The sequence below is a fragment of the Bombus terrestris genome, chromosome 12, assembly GCF_910591885.1.
Source record: "Bombus terrestris chromosome 12, iyBomTerr1.2, whole genome shotgun sequence".
Lineage (NCBI taxonomy): Eukaryota > Metazoa > Arthropoda > Insecta > Hymenoptera > Apidae > Bombus > Bombus terrestris.
This window is the reverse complement of record NC_063280.1, coordinates 3665499-3686457: the sequence shown is the minus strand read 5'-3', so window position 1 is coordinate 3686457 and position 20959 is coordinate 3665499. Positions and strand designations below refer to the sequence as shown.

General features: G+C 40.0%; 1 protein-coding gene across 12 annotated transcripts in view; it reads left to right on the top strand.

The window, feature by feature from the left end:
• LOC100650779 (LIM domain transcription factor LMO4.1) overlaps positions 1-20959 on the top strand; it is a 477355-nt gene that overhangs the window by 383344 nt on the left and 73052 nt on the right. For 11 of the 12 annotated variants that reach the window (XM_048411143.1, XM_012314594.3, XM_048411142.1 and 8 more), the window contains 2 exons: positions 9314-9851; positions 17818-18026. In XM_048411143.1, coding sequence (XP_048267100.1) covers positions 9483-9851; positions 17818-18026 — 578 coding nt within the window. In that variant the 5' untranslated portion in view covers positions 9314-9482. Of the gene's footprint in view, positions 1-9313; positions 9852-13751; positions 14055-17817; positions 18027-20959 lie in introns of those variants that run through there. The other variant, XM_048411145.1, reaches the window with a different exon arrangement.

Genomic DNA, 20959 nt, shown 5'->3' with positions numbered 1-20959 from the left:
TTGTATGGAACGAGGCGTCCTCGTTATCGTCGCTTATCGCTAATAAGATCGCTGGACCGCTCGTTATCGTCGTCGTCGCACTCGCCCTGTCCTCATTTTCGTACGATTGCGATCGTTAATTATCCCTATCGCAGCTGATCGTCCTCTCTCTTCTCTTGCTTCTCCTCTCTACCCTCGCCTCTTCCTTTTCCTCCTCTCTCTCCTCCACTTCGTTCGAAACGTTCGCGTCCGTCCTCCTCCCATCCACATTCTCTCTCGTCGCTGTCGTCGTTGTTGTCGTCGTTCTCCTCGTCATTATCATTCCGGTAATTATCGGTGTATTCCCTCGTTATCATCTTGTTATCGCTTGGCCGTCGTGCTTCCGCGGCTGATCGAATTTCGAGGGCTCCCTGGGTCAGGGGTCGTAAACAGACCTCTGATCCTGCATCTCGCGATTTTCGTCAAACACCGTCCCCCGAGCCAGATGTTCCAGATCGAATCTTCCTTTTTCTTCTTCTTCTTGTCAAAGAAGAGAGATATCGATCGCCATTTTGTGGAAAAGAATTTTGTCGTTTTTTTTATTTGTATTCTCCTTGTTGGATCTAAAATACATACCATTTTCTCATTCTCTTGTTAAACTTGTTTTTGGCCATAGTTACATGTTCATTTATAGAATCTTTTAATTTCAAATGTATCGTCTTATTCTTGTTTCAAATAATTTGTCATATTTATATTTAGATCTATTCAAAGCGTACTTGCAATTAGTTTAATTTTCTTAACTTGTTTTTACAATTATAGAGACTTCTGGTTAAAGGATGATCCGGTAACAGGTTGATACTAGGACTTAATAAAATTAAGTGTATGATATACATTTAATTAAACTTAAAACAATATAACAAAGACGAATAAGAAGTACCAATATATATTTCTGTCGTGATGAAAGTATCCATTAATATCGCCAAAAATGTTTGCATGTTCTTAGTAATGAAAAAATGAAAAAATTTGCTACCAATCATTCTGCTTACACTGATACCTCGGCTGTTAAAAGCTAATAGTCTCGTAATATAACGGTATAATTATTCCGTGTAAAATTCAAGGTTGAACTTTAAGCTGTCGAAGCTTAATTTACCTCAAATAACCCTATCTTACTTCAATCCGTTTGAAAGGTGAGAATTTTGTATTGCATGGAAACGACTTTAGGGAGATATAATCGACAAGTTTCTATAATGTTCCTTGATAGCTAATGATCGTCGATCTATGGAATTTAATGATAGTCGTGAGAACTCGAATTTGGATTAATTGTATGATACCAACCGGTGTCGATGAGGCTTGACGTATTAATACAAAGATCGACGTTTATGCTTGTCCATTTTAATGCATCATCTGTGGAAGGAGAGAAGGAGCGACGATAGCCTGGAAACGTTTCTTACAGGGCCTCAATTAGCTCAAAATGTTTCGCTGGAATGGGAAACGGTGTACACCCTAACGTTTAGAGATATGCCTTCGATCGGCCTGAATTCGACTAATACGCACTTGGACTTCGACTTTAAGTATAGAGGCAGCACGATCTCATCGAATCCAAATGAACATCCTGCTGTCGGCGGCCTACTGTGTAATTTCAGTGCGCGTAGTATACGTGATTATTTGGAAGAAACGTAGAATTCGAACGAAAATCTTTCTCTCGGAGTGAGAAAGAAATTTGGAGGGGCAAATTGATCGGTGTCGATCGATCTTAACTGAGAACAGAGAATAAAATATCAAGTTGTATCGAAGCTTTATTTCACTTTCAGAGAATAAAAAACTGGGAAATATTCGAAATAGACTTGTCACGTGAAACTTTGTGACGCGTTGCTATTAATCAGCTGACAATAACATTACGTAAGCGGCGCTCGTGGTACGTAAGTCATATCTAAATATAAGACGAGGAATCAGAATCATTAAGACATTTTGAAAGGCGGCACACAATTTCTAAAAATAATTTCGAACGTCGACGATACACAAAGTCTGAAATGCTTTGTAACGCCGATTGAGAATTCCATTTAGTCGCAGGTGTATCAACATCCAATATAAATATCATAAATTATCCATATAAGTACAGACACATAACTCGAACCGAAAAAGATTCTTCCAAGTTAAAAAATGTTATGACGTTTAAAAATAAATTCAATTACAACCTCAAGGTTTATCTCTCGAGAATACAGACTCGATTAAGAAATCGAGATCACAGAGTCGACTTATTTTCTTCCAAAGTATCGTGTTACGCACTATTTCTGAAACGACTTGTAACGAGGAAGCCAGTCGACGAAGGTTCGTGCGTTCGATTCAACATATTGGCCGCGCTTCCTCGGCCAGTCTGGCCGTAAAGACTTCAAGCGCGACTGCCTCTGCATTGACCTTCGTTAACTGGAACGTAAGTCACCGTCTCGCCTTTATCCGGCCGAATAATCGTAGAACCTAATGAACAAACCTCGCAACTAATTGGAACAGATTGAACGTACGATCGTATTGTGCGTGCACGCGCGTTTCTTCGCAATTAATAGCGCCATGACGTTGCACCAATCTGCGTAACGATTGCATCAGTCCCATATCTCAATTATTCTTTGTCTCCCGGTCCCTTTCTTTCTTTATCTTCCTCCGATTACTTGTATTTAATTGCGATTATTACCTTGCGATTATTCCACAAAATAGGAAGGAACAAAGGTTCGCACAACAATGATTACCGTTGGAATTAACCGATACGTTTGAAAACCTATGTTAAGAATCCATGTTGTATCGATACAACGATATTGTAAATAAAGAACACGACTCAGAAAGAAAACCAATTACATAATAATATTATGAAGAAGTCTTGTACGATAACAGCTTTTAGCGTTGCATCTTATACCGATATTTCCCGCCCCCCCTTTCACGGTTCATCTTCTTCATTCAACCAGGACTAACTTAGATATTCCTATAATCCTTCGAAAAGGATAGTTGGAAGATAATTTTATCCTATTTTACGATTTTTACAGCGCCCCTTACACCATCCAATGTTCCTTAAATTGGACATCCATCTTTTGAAAACTAAATTAGAATAATTAGAAAACTTGAAATAATACAGAGACTTAATCAACACAATTTTATGTAAATTTCAAAGAAAAATGATATTATTCCGAAGAATATTGCAGCAAGATTCAACCCTCAATCAGGACACACTTGCGGTTTTGAAATGCAGTTTCATCGATCGTTTCGTCCGATATGCGCGTCTATCGACAATCGTTCACTTTGAACGCTCCTGTTGTCTAGATGGACCGATAAACCCAACCAGTAGTTAATAATTAATGGTTAACAATTAAGATTGAAATTAACGTGTAACACCGCGAGGTTTAATTGGATGTAACACGAAAAGTGGGAGGGTTTGGGTGGTGAAAGAAACGAAGAGAGATTATGTGAGGAGCGAAGAGAAAGAGCTAGATAGAGAAACTGGCAGGTGGTAGCGCAACGGGACGCACGACTCCTTCGACGTCTCGCTTTGAATTTAATTTCCTCCCTGGTACACATTGGCTGATAAATATTGCGGGCCCCGGGAGATTTTCAAACGTCCGTATAATTAAATCCGGTAAAAATGCTTCGGCCGCGTCGTCATTCACCTTCCACTTTCTCGCTCTGAACTTTCAGACTTTCGCGAGGAGACGCGATCTCGAAGAAGCGCGCCAATGGGAGTCGTAAATTCCCGTTACGATTTGACTAATCGACGCCACGAATCGTTCAATCCCTTATTTCTTGTAGGATAATAAGTAAATCAATATGTAGTTGATTGAATATAACGCTGCTATTAACAGGTTACTATATATTTTGAATGATCCAACAACTTCAATGTGATACAAGATTGCGTATTTGAAATGACAACTACGAATGAGTACGACCTGAGACTCCTTTTGTGTTGGCGACTATGATGATGTATCTTCTGTCGATTGACTGTCTTCGACTTGTAGATTGTGCTTGACTTCTGAGTCTTGCTGTTCCTTGCACTGTCCTTTGACTCGTGTTAATGTAGACTGACTGATGAGATTTGCCTGTTGAATGTTACTGTGGAACAAGTCTAGTGTAATAGAAGAAGTTGAGTTGACCCTCCTGATGTCGTAGAAGAAGTTGAGTTCGTTCTTATGTGATCACGGAGGCAAGCTCGGTAAGGGTGTCCCCTTTGAACGAAGAACGTGGGGTTCTGGGAACGTGGGGGAAGATTCGTTGCGTTATGACCAACGTTAGGAATCAAGATAGAAGGAAGAAACCTCCTACCAAAGTGGCTCATAGGCGACATTGTTTATGGGGAAACGCAGCTTTTCCTTTAGACAACTATTCATTTTTCCTATTAGATAACTATCTGCTTTCTTCGTAATTTGTAAGAACGTGCTATAGATCTAAGGGCTGTTTCAAGTACCAGCTATAAACCGAAAATATTTGCAGGATTAAAAGTTACTGCAAGCTAATAAGTTAATAATAATTTGGTTTACGGTGGGGCCTTAGATTTATTGAGAGTCTGTCTAATGGTGCTTGGGCCTTAACGGTCTGACAATGAAGGGCGTCGTACGGACCGTTTCACGCGACGTAACACGCTCCTTTCCATATCTTTCTTTCTTCTTTTCTTTTTTCCACCTTGCATCTGTTCTGATTGCCTTTGTAATTCGTTTTAATAGGCGCAGTGACTCCTGTGTCCATGTATGATAAAGAACCGGTAATCTCTTACGATTCGATAGTTTCCGATGGATTTTTTGGAATCGCTCGAAAGTACCGACTCGTCAAGATACAGTTTTGTTTGTAGCTCTAAGAATAGTAGGTATAGGGTGTGAGGTTACTTTATTAACGAGAAAAATGAAATTTAATTCAGGGTGAAGGAAGTTAGTTGGATCTAAATTTGATTGACTGTACTTCCATTCGTACTTTATATTGTTAATTACAAAGATGTTTAGAGTAGATAAGAGGGGAGGTAGACGTATAAGAAGAGAAATAGACATAAGAGATGTAAAACCGAAAATCCAAAGCCGAAAGGCACCGACTAAGCAATAATAAATAAATAATAAAATAAAATACAAAAATGTTTAATCGTAAATTTAATCTTATGTATGATGAGCGTGTAACGTTTGTCTCCTTTCCGAATTTGACGGTGATTTTAATTATTGCGAGGAATATCGATGCAAAATTTAAAGAATAGCAAGGTGGAGAAAGATGAAGCGGATGAGTGGTGCAGATCGAAACGCAGTTTCTAACGAAGTATTGTTATTCTTGCGTGACGTTAAGGACGCGTTCTTTTAAGCCGCGTATACACGACTGCAACAAAGAAGAGGTCAGTATAACCGCATCGCACAACTTTCACGGGAAACCGTTCAAAATGAAGTTGAGGAAGTTCGAATCGGGCAACGTGAGGGCGCGACGAAATTTCGTTCGGTGTTCGTTATACCTAACGTTGACCACTGCTCATTCTTCACTAGGTTGCTAGAAGGGACTTGGACTGTAGTAGGTAGCTCGTTTGAAATGGAACAGGCAATTATTCTCCCTCCAGGATACAAATATAAAGGATCTAGGATAGCGATAGACTCTGCTTCGTCTGCAAGTAATTTTTTTCTAGTTGACGCGCGTTATTTGTGATAAAAGTCACAGCAAACTGTAATTAACGTAGGGAATCCGTATAATCATTCTTTCCAACTTTCTCTCTCTCTCTCTCTCTCTCTCTCTCTTTCTCTCTAGTTGTATACACTCGAGCTACTCAGTCGATCAATCACTCTCCGATTATTTTCTGCACGACTATTGTATGCATTTCAATAATTCGTAGTGTTCTACGTATTAAAACCATCTTACAAATGTATATACGTAATTGTAGCAGGAAAATATTACATGGTACGTTGTGTTTCATATAAAATTGAAATTTGCTTCGTTTCGATGAGCCTCACGTGTCGAACAGCGATACTTTCTCACCTCTTTTATTTACGCACGCAACCGAGCCTTACGATACTCGCCACATCACGCTTGTAATCTTAACTTCCCTGTCTGTAAAAAATGGAATTAACAAAGTTACCTGGTACTGAACAAGCCAACGGTGAAAACATTCTGTAAGAGAATAAATTGGATATTCCATGGAGAGTATATCTGAGAGCAACGCAGGTTCGTTTCACGCGCAGTTTTCTCCAGAAAACGGTCAGGAACCGGGCACCGTTATATTCTTAATGCTAGGGACCGGGCAAAATAGGGTGACGTGGCGCGACCGAAGAGAAGAAAAGGTACTCGTTATCCGGCCCCGGACAAAAAGACAGAAGTTTCGTATAGGTCGGCGATCGTGTCCCGAAGCGACACCCGCTGAGCTACCAGGAAGGAAGATTATTGTTAATTAAGGTGGGCGTGTCGGGCAAGTCGCACGCCGGTTTCACGGCCCTTAACGAAGGGACAGGTCAGCTCGTTTTATGAATCCTAATGCCGACTTGGCCGCTTCACCAAAAATTCACCAAGCATTTGCATTTCATCGTCGTCACCAGACTTTTGCGTCCTTTTCCCTCATATTCTTCGACTCGTCGCCTCTTAATGTAATTAGTCCTCCTATTCACCTTTGTGCGGGATTATCCGACGTTAACGAGGTTGTTTGATAACCAATCGAACAGCCATTGTTCGTCAAATGTGTTTTCGGGCTTGACGCTAGGCTTACCAGGCACAGTCAAATGACCGGTTTCAAAATTTAATTTAAAATTGTACATTCGTTGTTATTTCTCTTGTTCATCTAACTTTATGTAAATTCTTATATTATCTGATTAATCAGTTTCTCAATTTTTGTTAATATAAGAGAATTTACATAAAGTTCGATGAACAAGAGAAGTAACAATGAACGTACAATTTTAAATTAAATTTTGAAACCGGCCATTTAACCGGGTCTGGTAAGGTTACTGTTAACGACTTCGTGGAATACGTATATGTTTCTGGAAAGAGAAGATTCAATTGTGAGGGTGAGGTGCGTAAACTGGATTGCTCGAAGCTTAAGAAAAATAATTTTAAGAAACTACATTATTTTTATTTGATAATTATAACCAGCGTAATAAAATATTTCATGACGCAGAAGTTAAACTCATGCTATAAACCATGCAATAAAATTACTCTTAAGAATAACTTTATAATTTTAACTGTTCGATTTTGTACTATATTTCTAATCAGATTTTTCGTGTTACATATATCTTACTTTGTGTTTGTATAAGAATTGAAGAACATTTAAGGTAGGATGATTTTAGAATTATAAGTCGCAGAGTATAGACTGAAACAAGAAATCTCATTATTCAAGGTCACTTGCCTCACCATAACCCACGTCAGCTCCCCACTTTGTTCTAATTTTCTTCCGTGTAACCACTAGATAGAACTATGAAGAGGATCTTTATAACCGTGTTAGATTTCATAGGAATCGTGGAATGGTTAGAAGATGAATCGTTTGCTTTCGAGGAACACCTATATCACGTGTTGGCTCGTGACTAGAAGGTGTTAACGGCGATGAGTTAACGAGATTAATCGTGCGAAGAGCGAGGAAAACGAGGAGATCCGATTGGATACCGGAAAAGATCACAAAGGTGTGTAATTAGAGCAGGCTTTGTTCCTCATCGCCACAGCGGACGCTTCGTTTCCGGTGTCTGTGGTTCCCATTGGGGAATGTCCTGATCGAAATTATCTTTTTTATCGATTTCCCTGAATCCCCGTTTTTCCGGGCCGCTATTCTAATTATAACTGGGAAAATTAGATCTTTGACGTCACGCCTACATCAGCCGCAAAAAATCTAGCAGTGCCACGAAATGGAAACATAAATCCTCCGTTACACCAAATTCGACGTTTCCCTTCTGTCGACTAATTGCCTGAAAAGTAAAATACTTTTCGACCTAGTTCTAAAAAATCGAATAAAAAAAGCTGGAGACCATTTGTCAATCACCCTAATACTCTAAGTTAATATCTAAAGTTTAAAACCGTAACGTGACTTAACTTGATTCAAGTTTTAAAACTCATAAATCGAGAAAATCTAAATGAACGAGACAAGTTTCACGATGTAAATTAGAAACTTCGAAATGGCCCTTAGTCGTTCGACTATAATTACTCGTGAGCTCGATAAACAAACCATCGCATTGATTCTCGTAAAATGTTTATTATACCAATCGTCCCAGTATTCCTTGATGTCTGTAGTTACAATAACAATCGGGCACGTCTTTATCGTGCGGTTCTGTTGGTGTGAAGAGAGGTTGGTACGGGCAGAAGAAGCATCAAAGGAAACAGAAGTAAGAAGAAAAAGGACAGTCAACGAACGATGAACAAGGCCACATTTACCACCTCTGTTCGGCCACCTTTCGTCCCTCTAGTTTTCCTCACTCTATCTGTAGGAACCGTGATGCTTTACTACCGTTGTATCCGGATTGAATTTAAATATTCCTTCGACGGACGAACTCTTTCGCGAATTGCCCTGTCGTAAAAGGTCCATCATCCGTCTCTCTTCCTACCACCCCCTTCCCTACGTTTTCCCTCGCGAACCTCACCGACGAATCGTTTTGCTACGAACTGCTGTTTCATTGGAATCGTGGCAGAGATGGAGAAGAAGAGGGTAGGAGAGAGACATTATGAAATCGTTGCGCGTCGTCTTAAGGGCCAATAAAATTGCACGGAACTCCGGCCGCCGGTGAAATTAATATCAGCCAGTACAGTTTCATCGCAGTATGCAATGCGGCGGTCGTCTTTACGACTAGTTCGGAAACTGTTTCGGCCTAAACATTGTGTGTTTTCGAGATTTTTCGCCAGACCGTCCTCTTATGAAAGAAGTTTCAAAGGCTGCTCCAACTTCTTCGTAACGATGACCGATCGAATCTGTTGATCAATACTATTGACTCTGGTGGTAATTAGACTTTCTTTATAGAGTGTTTTGAAAATTCTAGAATGGAAGTCAGGGCTACGAAAGTTTTGGTACGAGTTCGATAGCAAGTCATTCGCAGACCTTCCGATCGTAATTTTAATAACTTTTATGAAGCTTTCCTTAATAAATATCATGATACAACTCGTACATCCGTGTGGCTTAGTGACTATTAATGCATGACCTAACGCGTAATGTTACCGTGGCACCACCGGTTGCCATAACGTTATATCTTATACCTTTAAAACTTGTCAAACACTCATTATAAACCAACTTGAATACCGCTTACCTCGTCTTTATAACACTTTCTAACCTGTGACGTCCACCTGCAACTGTAATCCGCATTACCCATCAACACCCGTAGCCATTGCCTATAAATACAAACAGCCCCGCAAACAACTTTCGGAATCACCTCTATAACCTTGTTTTTTCTCGTTTCAGGTAACAGTAGAGTGCCGGAAGAAGAGAGCCGGTTCGAAAAGAGCCGGTCTCCAATAAGCTTCCAGTTAGGTAGGCCACGAACTCTTGTTTTTCGTCGTGAGAAGCTGTTGGTGGGCTCATCGGGCCCACCCTCTCATCGGTCAAGCTGGCGAGCGCTCTAACCGCTGGTATGAACCCCCACCATCCGGGCCATTCCGCAGCCTACCCGCATCATCCCTCGCTTTCGAGCAGTCCGCATCATTCCGGGCCCCATCACGGCTACAGTACTGGCGGCGGAGGCGGTGGGGGTGGCGGTGGCGGCACCACAACAACCCCAGACCTGCCAAGTCCCCATTCGCCGCCTCATGGGCCATCAATGGACCCAGCCACCCCCTATGGATCCCTTCAGCCTGGACAAGGCATGGGCAGTAACGGACATCATCACAGCGGTGCTGGAATGATGACCGATCATCCACATCACCCCGGACACCCACACCCCCACTTACCGGGACATCCTGCTTATCCACCGGTCAATCACAACAACAATTGTACGCTTAAGGTAAGTTTGTCAACTTGTTGAGAGGATTGTAGTAATTTATTTAATTTTACAAAGTGCGCGAAATTCGAACCTATGCTACGGCGAGTAGCGTATAACTTTTGGCATTTGAATCCATAAACATAAAACGCTCTTTTCTTTCTCATCTCGAATCCCGAAATGTATCTGTAAATTTGCTCCGATCGTAAATTAAATCATTCTGTAGATGGTTTCTTCAGATTAATTTCACATCTCCAGTTTTCAATTGGTACAGAGGAATCATGCGAGTAGCGTAGAAATTTATTTAATTTTACAAAGTCTGCGAAATTCGAACCGGTGTTACCTCAAGTAGCGTATAACTTTCGACATTTGAATCCATAAACATAAAAAACTCTTTTCTTTTTCATCTCGAATCTCGAAATGTACCCGTAAATTTGATCACATCGCAAATTAAATCATTCTATAGATGGTTTCCTCAGATTAATTTCACATCTTCAGTTCTCGATCCGTACAGAGGAATCATTCCCCGTATCATTGTATTGAGAGTTGATGCGAATAACGTAGCAATCTATTTAATTTTGTAAAGTCTGCGAAATTTGAACCTGTGCTACGTCGGTATCATATAACTTTCGGCATTTGAATCCATAAACATTAAAAACTCTTTCCCTTCTCATCTCGAATCTTGAAATGTATCTGTAAATTTGATCACATCGTAAATTAAATCACTCTATAGATGATTTCTTCAGATTAATTTCACATCTTCAGTTCTCAATCCGTACAGAGGAATCATTCCCCGTATCATTGTATTTCCTGTTCGCTTTTATTATCCCACTCGTTGCCATTCTGCCCCCTTATTCTCGTTCCCGACGACCGTTACAGAATCAAACGGCGAATGAAATTAAATTAAAATCCCTCGTTAATGAGGCCTGGTCGAGTGGCGTTCGTTTCCCGCCAACTCTGTTCCATCGAAGGGGAGGAAAGGAGAGAAGGAACGGTCCGGTCTTGGAAGCGTTTCGTACCGCGAAACGGTTCTCCTCGTACGATTAAAATGCACTTTCTACGCTGGCTGGTCGCGCGACGATGGTCACGAGAAAAAGTTTTCAACCGGAAACAGCTGGAACGTGTACGCGGCTCATTGTTCGCGTAATAACCAGCGTCGGCCGTTCATTACGTAAGTTCATTCCCTCTGCACTGTCTAATTTCTCCTAAACAATAATACTTCTCATTTGAAAAAAATGTTAATCGTAGGCGACAATCATATATGTAACCTGAGAATTATTGATACACCAAATATATCCATATTTTAATACTAGAACTACAAAAGTGGTCATAACGTCCAATTCCTTCATGAATTTACAACAACGCAGTTTTAAAAATTCCAGTAATTGTTCATCAAGTATGTATGCATACAAAGTCTTACATTTCTTTTATTACCGTAGCAAACTTACCCCGAGTAACCAGATTAACCCATGCACCCTAATCTGCAAGTATTTGCACCTTGATCGTGTCAATAGATTAGCGTGTGAAACGACTTTTCACTTCGATGCGAAATCAGTGTAACGTACAGGTGCGGTGAGCCATAGCTTTACAAGTAACATTGCCTGGGTCGGTAACGAGAGTGACGAACGAGAGAATCGCGGCAGCAGGGTCGCAGGCTAAAATTCAGAAGACATTATCCGTCTACGTGACCCTCACTTAGCTTGCCATTGACAAACGTAACAATATAGGCATTTACCATGGAGAAATATAATTGAATAGGGGCGGAGGGGAACTGGAGGAGGCCGGCTGCCCCCTGGTTGCCTCTTTCCCTCGAACGCCGCCCCCTCTTCTCTCCGTGCAACGTGTTTCACTCCATAATACTTAGCACGATCTCTGTTCAACGTTCCCCTACCACCTATCTTTGTCCTCGTTCGGCCTGGCCGGAGCTATGGATGGGTCCCGTCCCCTTTCAACGTTAGTTAGGTCCTTTCTAGGCTCACCTTTTTATTTCCCCCACCAGCAGGCCCACTCCTGCTGTGGCTGGCTGGGTTACCTGAACCCGGGGCCTCTCGCAAGGCATTCAGAGGCCCAAAGCAGCCACGGACCAGTCAGTTTGCTGCTGACTTCGGTCGGGACCGGTTCGTCTTTTTCCTCTGTTCGTGGCGCGTGCTCTCTCACCTTCTTCCTTGCTTTATATATCCGTCTTTATATACACCGTTTCTCTGTGTGTCTTTCGCGCGCTCTGTGACCGCTTTTTGCGTCGTGTAGCCGCGATCGTCATCGCTACCACGCGTAGTGGTTTTTGGGACCGATCACCGTGTATATAGCTTGGACTAAGCCCACGGGATGCTACACTCGGCGCGTTACAACGAACCAGGAGAAGCTTGTTGTCAGTTGCCGACGGCAACGCAACTTTGTCGCGACGCGTAGATTCCAAGAACAACGTGCTCCGTGCAGGTCCGTGGAAATATATCGTGTTTCCTGAATGGTTTTTCGTGGTGGTTGGTGTAAGGTGGTTCAAACAAGGTGTATACCAAACAGGATTTATTTTCGTGTTGTTAACGATTCGAACGAGAACAAATTATATCAGTGCCCGCGTGAATACGTGAGAAGTGTTTGAGGACGATCATTTTCGGGTACCGTGTCCAGGGAGCCTGTTGGTGATCATGGAGGTGCACGCGCATCACTACAGCGCCATCGCGTCACGGATGAACCAAATGAAATGTTTCACCGGAGATAAAATTGTACGAGCTAAATTATAATATTACTTCATCTTTCGTCATTTAGATGATTTCTCTGTGGTATTCATTGCGACAAACGTGGCAATATCTGCGAACTAGTTGCACAGTGGAAGCTGTGGTTTGCTTATTTCGTCCCAAATATTTTTCGTAACCCTAAAGTGTCTTGAAGTGAATCTATGCTATCGTTACATAGCTTTTCGTGTTGCATAAATTGTACGAATAATTAACGCGATCAATGAAACAAAAAAAAAAAGAAAACCGTTCAACGTTCGCTAATTCTGAATCGATTTTCAGTTGCAAATTTCGAGGCTGGACATTCGAATTTCGTCAGAATCTGACCGGGGACGTTCGACAGTGATCCTAGTTGTAGCAAATTGCTCGGACGACTCCGGCAGTTCCGATTGCCTTGATTTGTCCCGATGTTCGGCTGTTTCCGATCTCAGCCTCGCGTTAATGGTATCGTTGTGAATCGAACGTTCGTATTAGCCACGTTCTCCCGCCTAAATATGCATATTTATCGATCCATCCCTTTCTCTATCCCTTTCTCTATCCCTTTTTATCTCTTCCATTCAACAAAAGACAATACACCATGCTTTTTTGCCCATGTCGCGAAAATGGTTCTCATTAGGAAAGCTGTGGGGGGACTAATTAAATTTTTCCAACAAGCTAACGATTGCGCAACGCAGAGAACGTTTCTCCTGTGTTTGTTTAATACGACGCGTCGCTGCTTACGTTCACTCTCCCCTCTCTCTTTCTTCTGCTCTCCGAATTTTTCCCTGGCAATTTGCTTCGACTCGTTGCCTCGGAACCGTAAGAACAATCGAATCCACGATGATCAACGTCGTCTCTTGTTCCCTACTACATTGTGACTCACCTCCTACGCGCAATTACGCGAGTTTCATTCGATTATAGTAACTGGACGATCGTAATTGCGTGGTAATTGCGAAAGAAGTGTCGTTAGGTCGAGGCAAAAAGTGAGAAGGAAAACGATTTTCCTCGTTGATCGAACACGAGCACCGTTCCTCGATAAATTACCGCCGCTGCACGCGTCGCTTTCTAAGAAGACACTTTTTTTCTTTGTTGACGTTTACTCGGACGAGCCACCTTGAACTCTCTCACACTTATAGTCTTTTTCTCTTTTGCTCTCCACTTGTTGTTGCATTTTCTACCTTTCTTTCGCGGACTCGCGTGGACAGAAAGGTCGTTGTCGCGATATCTCATGAGATGCAAGTGGAACGATAAGCCACGCGATTCTTGTAAGCAAATTACAACAACGATTTTGCAAGAAGTTTTCTATAGAGATCAAAGTTCGCGGAGAACTGTAGCGCCAATATCGGCCTCGATTTTGAATTTACGGCGTCACGTTCAGTGTCTCTTGGTCCTTTCGTTTGTGCGTTCTTCAAGTCCAGGCTTGTTCCGCCCGATTATCATAGAAATCGTTCCAGTAAATCAAGCAACGGCCTCGGAACCAGTTGCGCGCTCGCTGTTTTTCGAAGCTTCCACGCTGGTACGCGCGACCGCTCATCGCGCAGTCGTCGCGCGTGTAATAACGCTCGACTCGGTCAGAAATAGTTTCGTTTCACCGAACAGGTTGCAGGAGATGACGGAATCTGGAATAGACTCGCTAAATTTGATCAGTCTTGTGGAAACCGTTTTTTTTTTTTTTTTCTGTTGACTGAATCATTCATTTCCCAAATAAATTGATTTTATAATATTGGAAAGTTACTTATAGTGAAGTAATATAGTTAAAATTTTGGTTAAACGACCGTTTTCAAATTTCTCTTTCCTATTGTTACACGAAGATCATGCCAATTTATGAAGCCTATAAGACTTCTTTTTTTCGGTTCATTTGACGATAACTATTTATGGTGATATATTGGCCGGGAAGTTCGTTGCGATTTACATTTCGATTTGATATACATTTATTGAATTGTATAGGTTCAATTTTGTTGCACAACGTTTCTTCATCTTTCACGCTACTCGTATACATATTCTAACGTCCAATTACACGTTTCAAATTCTTTAAGTTTCAATTTTAATAGGAGGAAAAATATGCACGTTAACCTGTATCATTTAGACACTCGAAATTGATTTCCTCTAGTTGAACAATGAACCGAAGAAAAAGCTTGAAGTGGCCGGTCTTTAGCATGGCTCACTCGAATCCGTTTAGAGTTTATTATGCGCTTGACAGAAATTAATGACGTTCATGACCGGCAAGAAAAGGTACGTCGCTTGAATTCGGGCTTATTGAAACGACACTCTCCGCTTCCCAACAAATTGGAAGCGTCTAAATGTGCAAGTTCCCAGAAAACGTGTACTTGGGCCTGTCTATATTTCTTTTTTCCTTTTCAATTTCCTGTAATAAAAGATTCACTTTAAAGATAACCTACCCCTTAATTGTTCCGCGCGTTAGTCACGCTTCACGTGAATTTTTACTTTGAAACAGATTACAATCGCGGTATGGTGCCTCGAATTTATCCACCGAGAATCCACGCGATGGAACACTCGATCAAACGAACGAAAATTTCGATGGCGACACTACCAAATGTCCTCTAACGTCTTGTCATTTTTCAAGATATACAATGGCTCACGAGAATATTTTAACATTTATGCATACTTTTCGTGAATATGATTATATCTGTTACGCCAAACATTTTGAAATTTTATTAGCGCCATAATGTGTTTAACGAGACACGACTGTCACGACGATTGGTAAAATAACAGAGATGCTAATGAATCCAAGATAAACGAAATATTCTTTATATACTTGGACAAAATATCATGTAGATTCTATGTATGTACAAGTTCAGATTCGTTACCACTATACATAATGACAGCGGATTCTCGTTACTGTGACATTTCAAAGCCATGAATTTTCAAAATGTTTTGTATAGAACATGTAACATATATAGGAAAGATTTCTACAAATGTGCAAATATTAGATTGTCCGAAAAGTTTCTTTCGTTTTATGAGGAAATAATGGACACACAACGTTGTTTGTTTTATATTATTTTGTCGAATTACGTACGATCCATTTTGTTCTGTTGAGATAAACACCGCGACATTTCACTTGCTTTCACGTTTGTATGAAGGTGTATTGTTTTAAAGAGACACATTTTTAAAGGAAGACACTTTCCGGATAACCTAATACTTTCGTGAGCTATTGCATGTACACTAACCATACCATATTGTTATGGAATAATAATTAAATGTCGTCAATTTAATAAAAAAAAAAAAAAACGAAGGTAGGAGAAGGTAAACTATGGAAGTTAGGTTTTCTCGAATATTTCGAAATGATGTGGTAGATAAGACGTTTCAAGGAGAGACAATAGAGCACGTACAATATTCTCGTGGAAGCTCCGTACATCGAAAGGTTGCAATGATTTTCCCGGTGCAGAGCTGAGCAGCGACAATTCTCAGCTTGGTTTATCAGATAGCCGTATATTTTAATAATCAGCGACGTCGACCACGATTATTCACGCTTACCGGCGTTTACATAATCGAGCGACTAAGTGTTCGCCGAGATTGCCCGCTTGACGCTTCACGATGATTTATCGTCAGTTAATGACTTTCGATTTCGTATTAATTATAGCAATGCTTCTCTCTTTCTCTTCCTCCTCTTCCTCCTCGTTCCCTCTTTCCTGGTAATAGAAGTACCGTGAATCGTCGCGGACTCGCGTTGCAACGTGTTATTACGCTTAACATTTTCGTTGTGTAATCGGCTGGTGGACACTCGATAAAACAGCCAAAGTCTTTGCCGATTAAAACAAGAAATACCGCGCCGTTTAATCGATCTACTAATGTGTCTTTACGTAATTACGCTGCCATGTAATTGCGTTCACGTTAATGGGTGCTCGCTTGTTACGAAATGGTGAAAAAGTCGCGCAGGAACAATGCGATGATTTATTATCTTCCAAATGTAAATTTCGTAGTTTTGTCTTTTTTTCTGATTCCATTGGAATAATGAATAAAATTTGTAGAGTGATAACTGTGTAAGTCATTGTTATATTGTCCAACTATGTGGAAAGGCAGGTTCTAAAGAACCAATTTGTGGTAAATCAACTTAGTGATAAATAAACTTTTATAGCTTCAGCCATTAACATTATAAACGATAGTAGGTACTTCATAATACGCTTGCTGTTTTATTTATTTGTGTTTAATATGGTTTGTTTAAAATTACTATACTATTGACTTTTTTTAGTGGAATTTATATTTTATTGTATGCCTCGTCGTAAGTCAAGGTACAAAATGTTCGTAATTATTCACAGATACAAAGAAACTCGTCTTACATTTCTTTGCAGTTATTACTTTCACGATTAGACCATATAATGCCCTTATTAATCAAAATTTTATGTAGATACTACCATTTGCAAATTAAAGAAAACCGAAGCTTTATTATTTTCTTCGTGTTATCTGTTTTTCTTCATTCCATTTAAAATATTTCATCATCATTTTGCAACGGGTTTGTATAATACAACTTCACCTAAAGTAGAAAGCTCGAGGAATTTCATTTATATTTCAAGACATTTTGAAAAATAAGAGAATACTAGATAAGAAATTCTGTTTTAACCGAGGAAGGCAATATATAGTTCCCTTATAACAAAGAATTAAAATTTCTATGCTTCATATCCCGTTTTCTGCGCACATAAAATACACCGTGCGAAAATTTAGGAAAATTTATATGTTATACTTCATATATTCTTTTATCCTGTAGCAGAATATCAATTGGAAAGTGTTCCATGTACTTTCACGTGTATCCATGAAAGTAGCATTCGCCAGTTTGTTTGGACAAATCAATTTCCACTTCGCGCCGTTTGGTTGGAGAACTTCGCAGTTCTCAGTGCCGCAAGAAGTTGAAGTCACCGAGTAACTTCGTTGCTTCCTAATTGCGTGAGCCAATTATTATTCGAGAACTTCTCTAGGAAACACGATTTCGAAATCCTGAAACATTATTTACTCTGCCTGGGAAAACTCTTGAAAAATTTACCAAAAATCTTCTATTATATTTCTAACCAGATTCCATTCTTTAATTTCGATATTGACCAATTGAAATCGTTCTGAATTTCAATTTACAAATCCTTTCAATATGATTTTCACTTTGCTGACAAATAGTAATAGTAATAAAACCATAGTAATAAAACAAATAGTAATCGTGGAACAAGCGACCATAAGACGAAATAATAAATAGAATAAATTGATTTGCAAGTTTTAGTATTACATAAGGAATTATACAAATTATGATGAAACATGGTGTTTCCTTTTTGCTACAGCAAGAAGGTGGCCCAAGTGGACCAACGGGGATCCAGCAGTGCGCCGGTTGCGGCGGTCAAATAGTCGAAAGATGGCTGTTGCTGGCAATGGATCGGTATTGGCACAACGGTTGCCTCAAGTGCTCGTACTGTGGTGCGGCACTGGCGGAAATCGGCCACTCGTGCTACACCAGGAGCGGCATGATCCTCTGCAAAAGCGACTACAGAAGGTAAGGGTCGTACTCACTTCTCTTGGAAGTAGCCCAGCTAACCATTCAACTACCTAATGGTACGAGTATCGTTACGAATTTGTGAAACGAACTACAAAATTCGTACGATCGCGAAATTCGTTTCCCAACAACATCAATATTTCTATATTTTCATGTATGAAAGAGACAAACTGAAAAATATCAATCACATATAATAGCAATTTTTGCGTGTAGAAATTACAGTAGTGAGGTGGTTATAACGTGTATGCGTATTTGATAAAGTAACGAATGGATGAATTTGCAATAGTCAGATGTATTAAAATAAGTACAAGTGCAGAGATAGTGTATACCGGTTTTAATAATCGCTCGTTCAATACTACTATACAAATCGAAGAATAGATAATAATACTAATGTTCATACATTTGTATCAACGGACGTTACCACAAAAGGTTAACCTCTTTGTGTAACTCTGGCTGAAGATTATAAGAAACAGCAATAACAATTTTCTATTTTTTATGCAATATAATTTTTTAAGCAATGTTCAAAGTTCTTTTGCTTCTAGACTTTGTAACCCAAAACAACGTTAGTATTCAGAGACACAATAATATGGGTCTCTCCCAGATTTGAATTTTCCGTTTGAACTTGAACTTTCTCTACGCTCATGTGTCGCTACACTAGGAAAGATATCCTATAATTATTCGATACTTTTTTAATCGTTTTCGTCGTTAAAATTCTTCGGTTTCTATGTCACTGGCAATAGCGGCAGTAGCAAACTGCGAATGTTTATGTAAATTTGTATTTCTATGAGAAGTTATTAGTAGAGAATTAAGTAGTAATTAATTGTTAGAGAACTGAAAGCCACGTGGAGATAATAATTGGAACAATTTTGAATATCCTATATACTTTTTGCGTATTATGCGAATCCAGAGTACTTGAATTTCCCATAAATGCGTGAACGTCCGCAACCTAATCTTCGTTAAAATTCTTCCAACTTGATTATACAAACTTGAATCGAGCGTTATCGTCAAGTGTTATAAATCTTTTCCCGTTTACTCTAATTTCTACAGAAGACATTTATTCAAGTACAAATTACGTTTTAGCGGTGCTATTATCAATTGTTGGAAACGCTGGCGTTACTTAGGGGGATGACCCGATTGCTCGCCTGAAACGTCCCAACTCGCAGCCGTTGATTGATCGCGAAACAGGATTACACGGCACGAACGTCGCGTTTAGAGCTTCATTAAATCGCAGACACGCAATTGCTCGACCGATTAATTCCGTGGCCGCGTATTCGTATCAGCCTGTTCGATTATTAAACGTGTCTACACTAGCGGATAAGTAATACGATGAAGATGATAAAACTTTTAAGCACCGGAAGAAAAAGAGGCGTGGATTACGCGAGCGAAGTTGCATAGATTCGCAACTGACATAGGAATTAACGATAATTGATACGCAACGTTTTCATGCTGATAAACGCTTACTACGGCTGAATTAATCGCACCACTTCCGGTGCATCGATGATCACCAACCGAACAGACTCGTTGGCGCCAAGTATCGAACAATCAACATTCCGCTGGCGCAAAATAGCTGCAATCTACGAAGCTGTCACTTCGCTGTGACACTTAGCCGTTGATTACACGCCGATTCCTTCGTCCCTCTTTTCGAATACTGTCTTTGTAACAACGTGATGTTTTGCCCCGGTTCGCGAGTCTCTTTGATCATACCTTTTATCATCGATTTCTCGAATAGATGGTTTATCATCGAGTGAGCAGAGGTTCTTCATTTTTAGTTCGTTAAGTTTAAACGAAGGGAAAATGGGAAACTTTGATTTCTGATACGGTGGCTATGGTAGGTTAAGTAAAAATTATGTGACAAAATTATTATAGCGATCTTAATGATGTATCGATATAGCGTTGAAAACTTCACAATTTTCAACATTGTTTGTTCCACTATAATGTGATACCGGTCATTAAATTACTGATATTTAGACTTGTATTATTGTCGAAGGTTCAGGATTCCAAACAATCTCATCGATATGTCACATCGATTCTCATTCTCAATAGATTGAAAAATCACCGAGATGGTCTACGTCGCGTTTGAAAACGGTTAATCGACGGAGACCGTTCCAAATTTAGAAGATTCGAGGTCAAAGCGCAATTTAATGAGAAACAGACGCAGAAGTTAGTTGGCATCACCTTAAAATAGATCGGCACAATCTGGCCGGGGCAGCCGGTGTGTACAGAATCCAATGAGTCTGTCCATATTCTCTTTTTTCCTTTGTCGACCTATTAATTCGCCGCGAAACGATGCTTCTTTTCATCTCTGATTAAACCTGGAAAATATATGATACAGTCTTCGAACGAGCGAGCGTGATGAAATAGATACTGAAACGTAATTTGTTCTCGTTATTGATCACAGCATATATATAATCTGATAAATTTATGGTTGATTCTCATTAAGTAGATTGGATGGATAAATTAATATTTCGAAAGTTGTATTACCTGCCTTTTTTTCTTTCGATTATTTTTTTCTTGAGAGTTACGTAATTGTTGGAGAATTGACAAATTAGATAAACATGAAAGAGAGTGACACGTAGTTGAAACGAATTGGCCAGCGTTCCGGGGATGGAACGAATTAATTAAACGGTCGACAATGAAGGAAAATATTCAGCCCCGTGGCAGTTCGAAGTAAAACGGGTCGGCTGGTCGTTATGAAATTTTATACTTCGTTTAATTAATTCCTTTATTACGATCTTCGACGGGGACTGGTTTCGTGTAGCGAAGGCTTTAAGGAACATTTGAAATTTTTGCTTTGAAAAGATCGTAAAAATATCACAGATCATAATCACAAGAATATTAATACATGTAATTATATACAAGATCTAGTCCAAAATTAAAAATTTAATGATTAATACCGTCGTTGGTACAGGCGTTTAATTCCTCTAATTAATTTA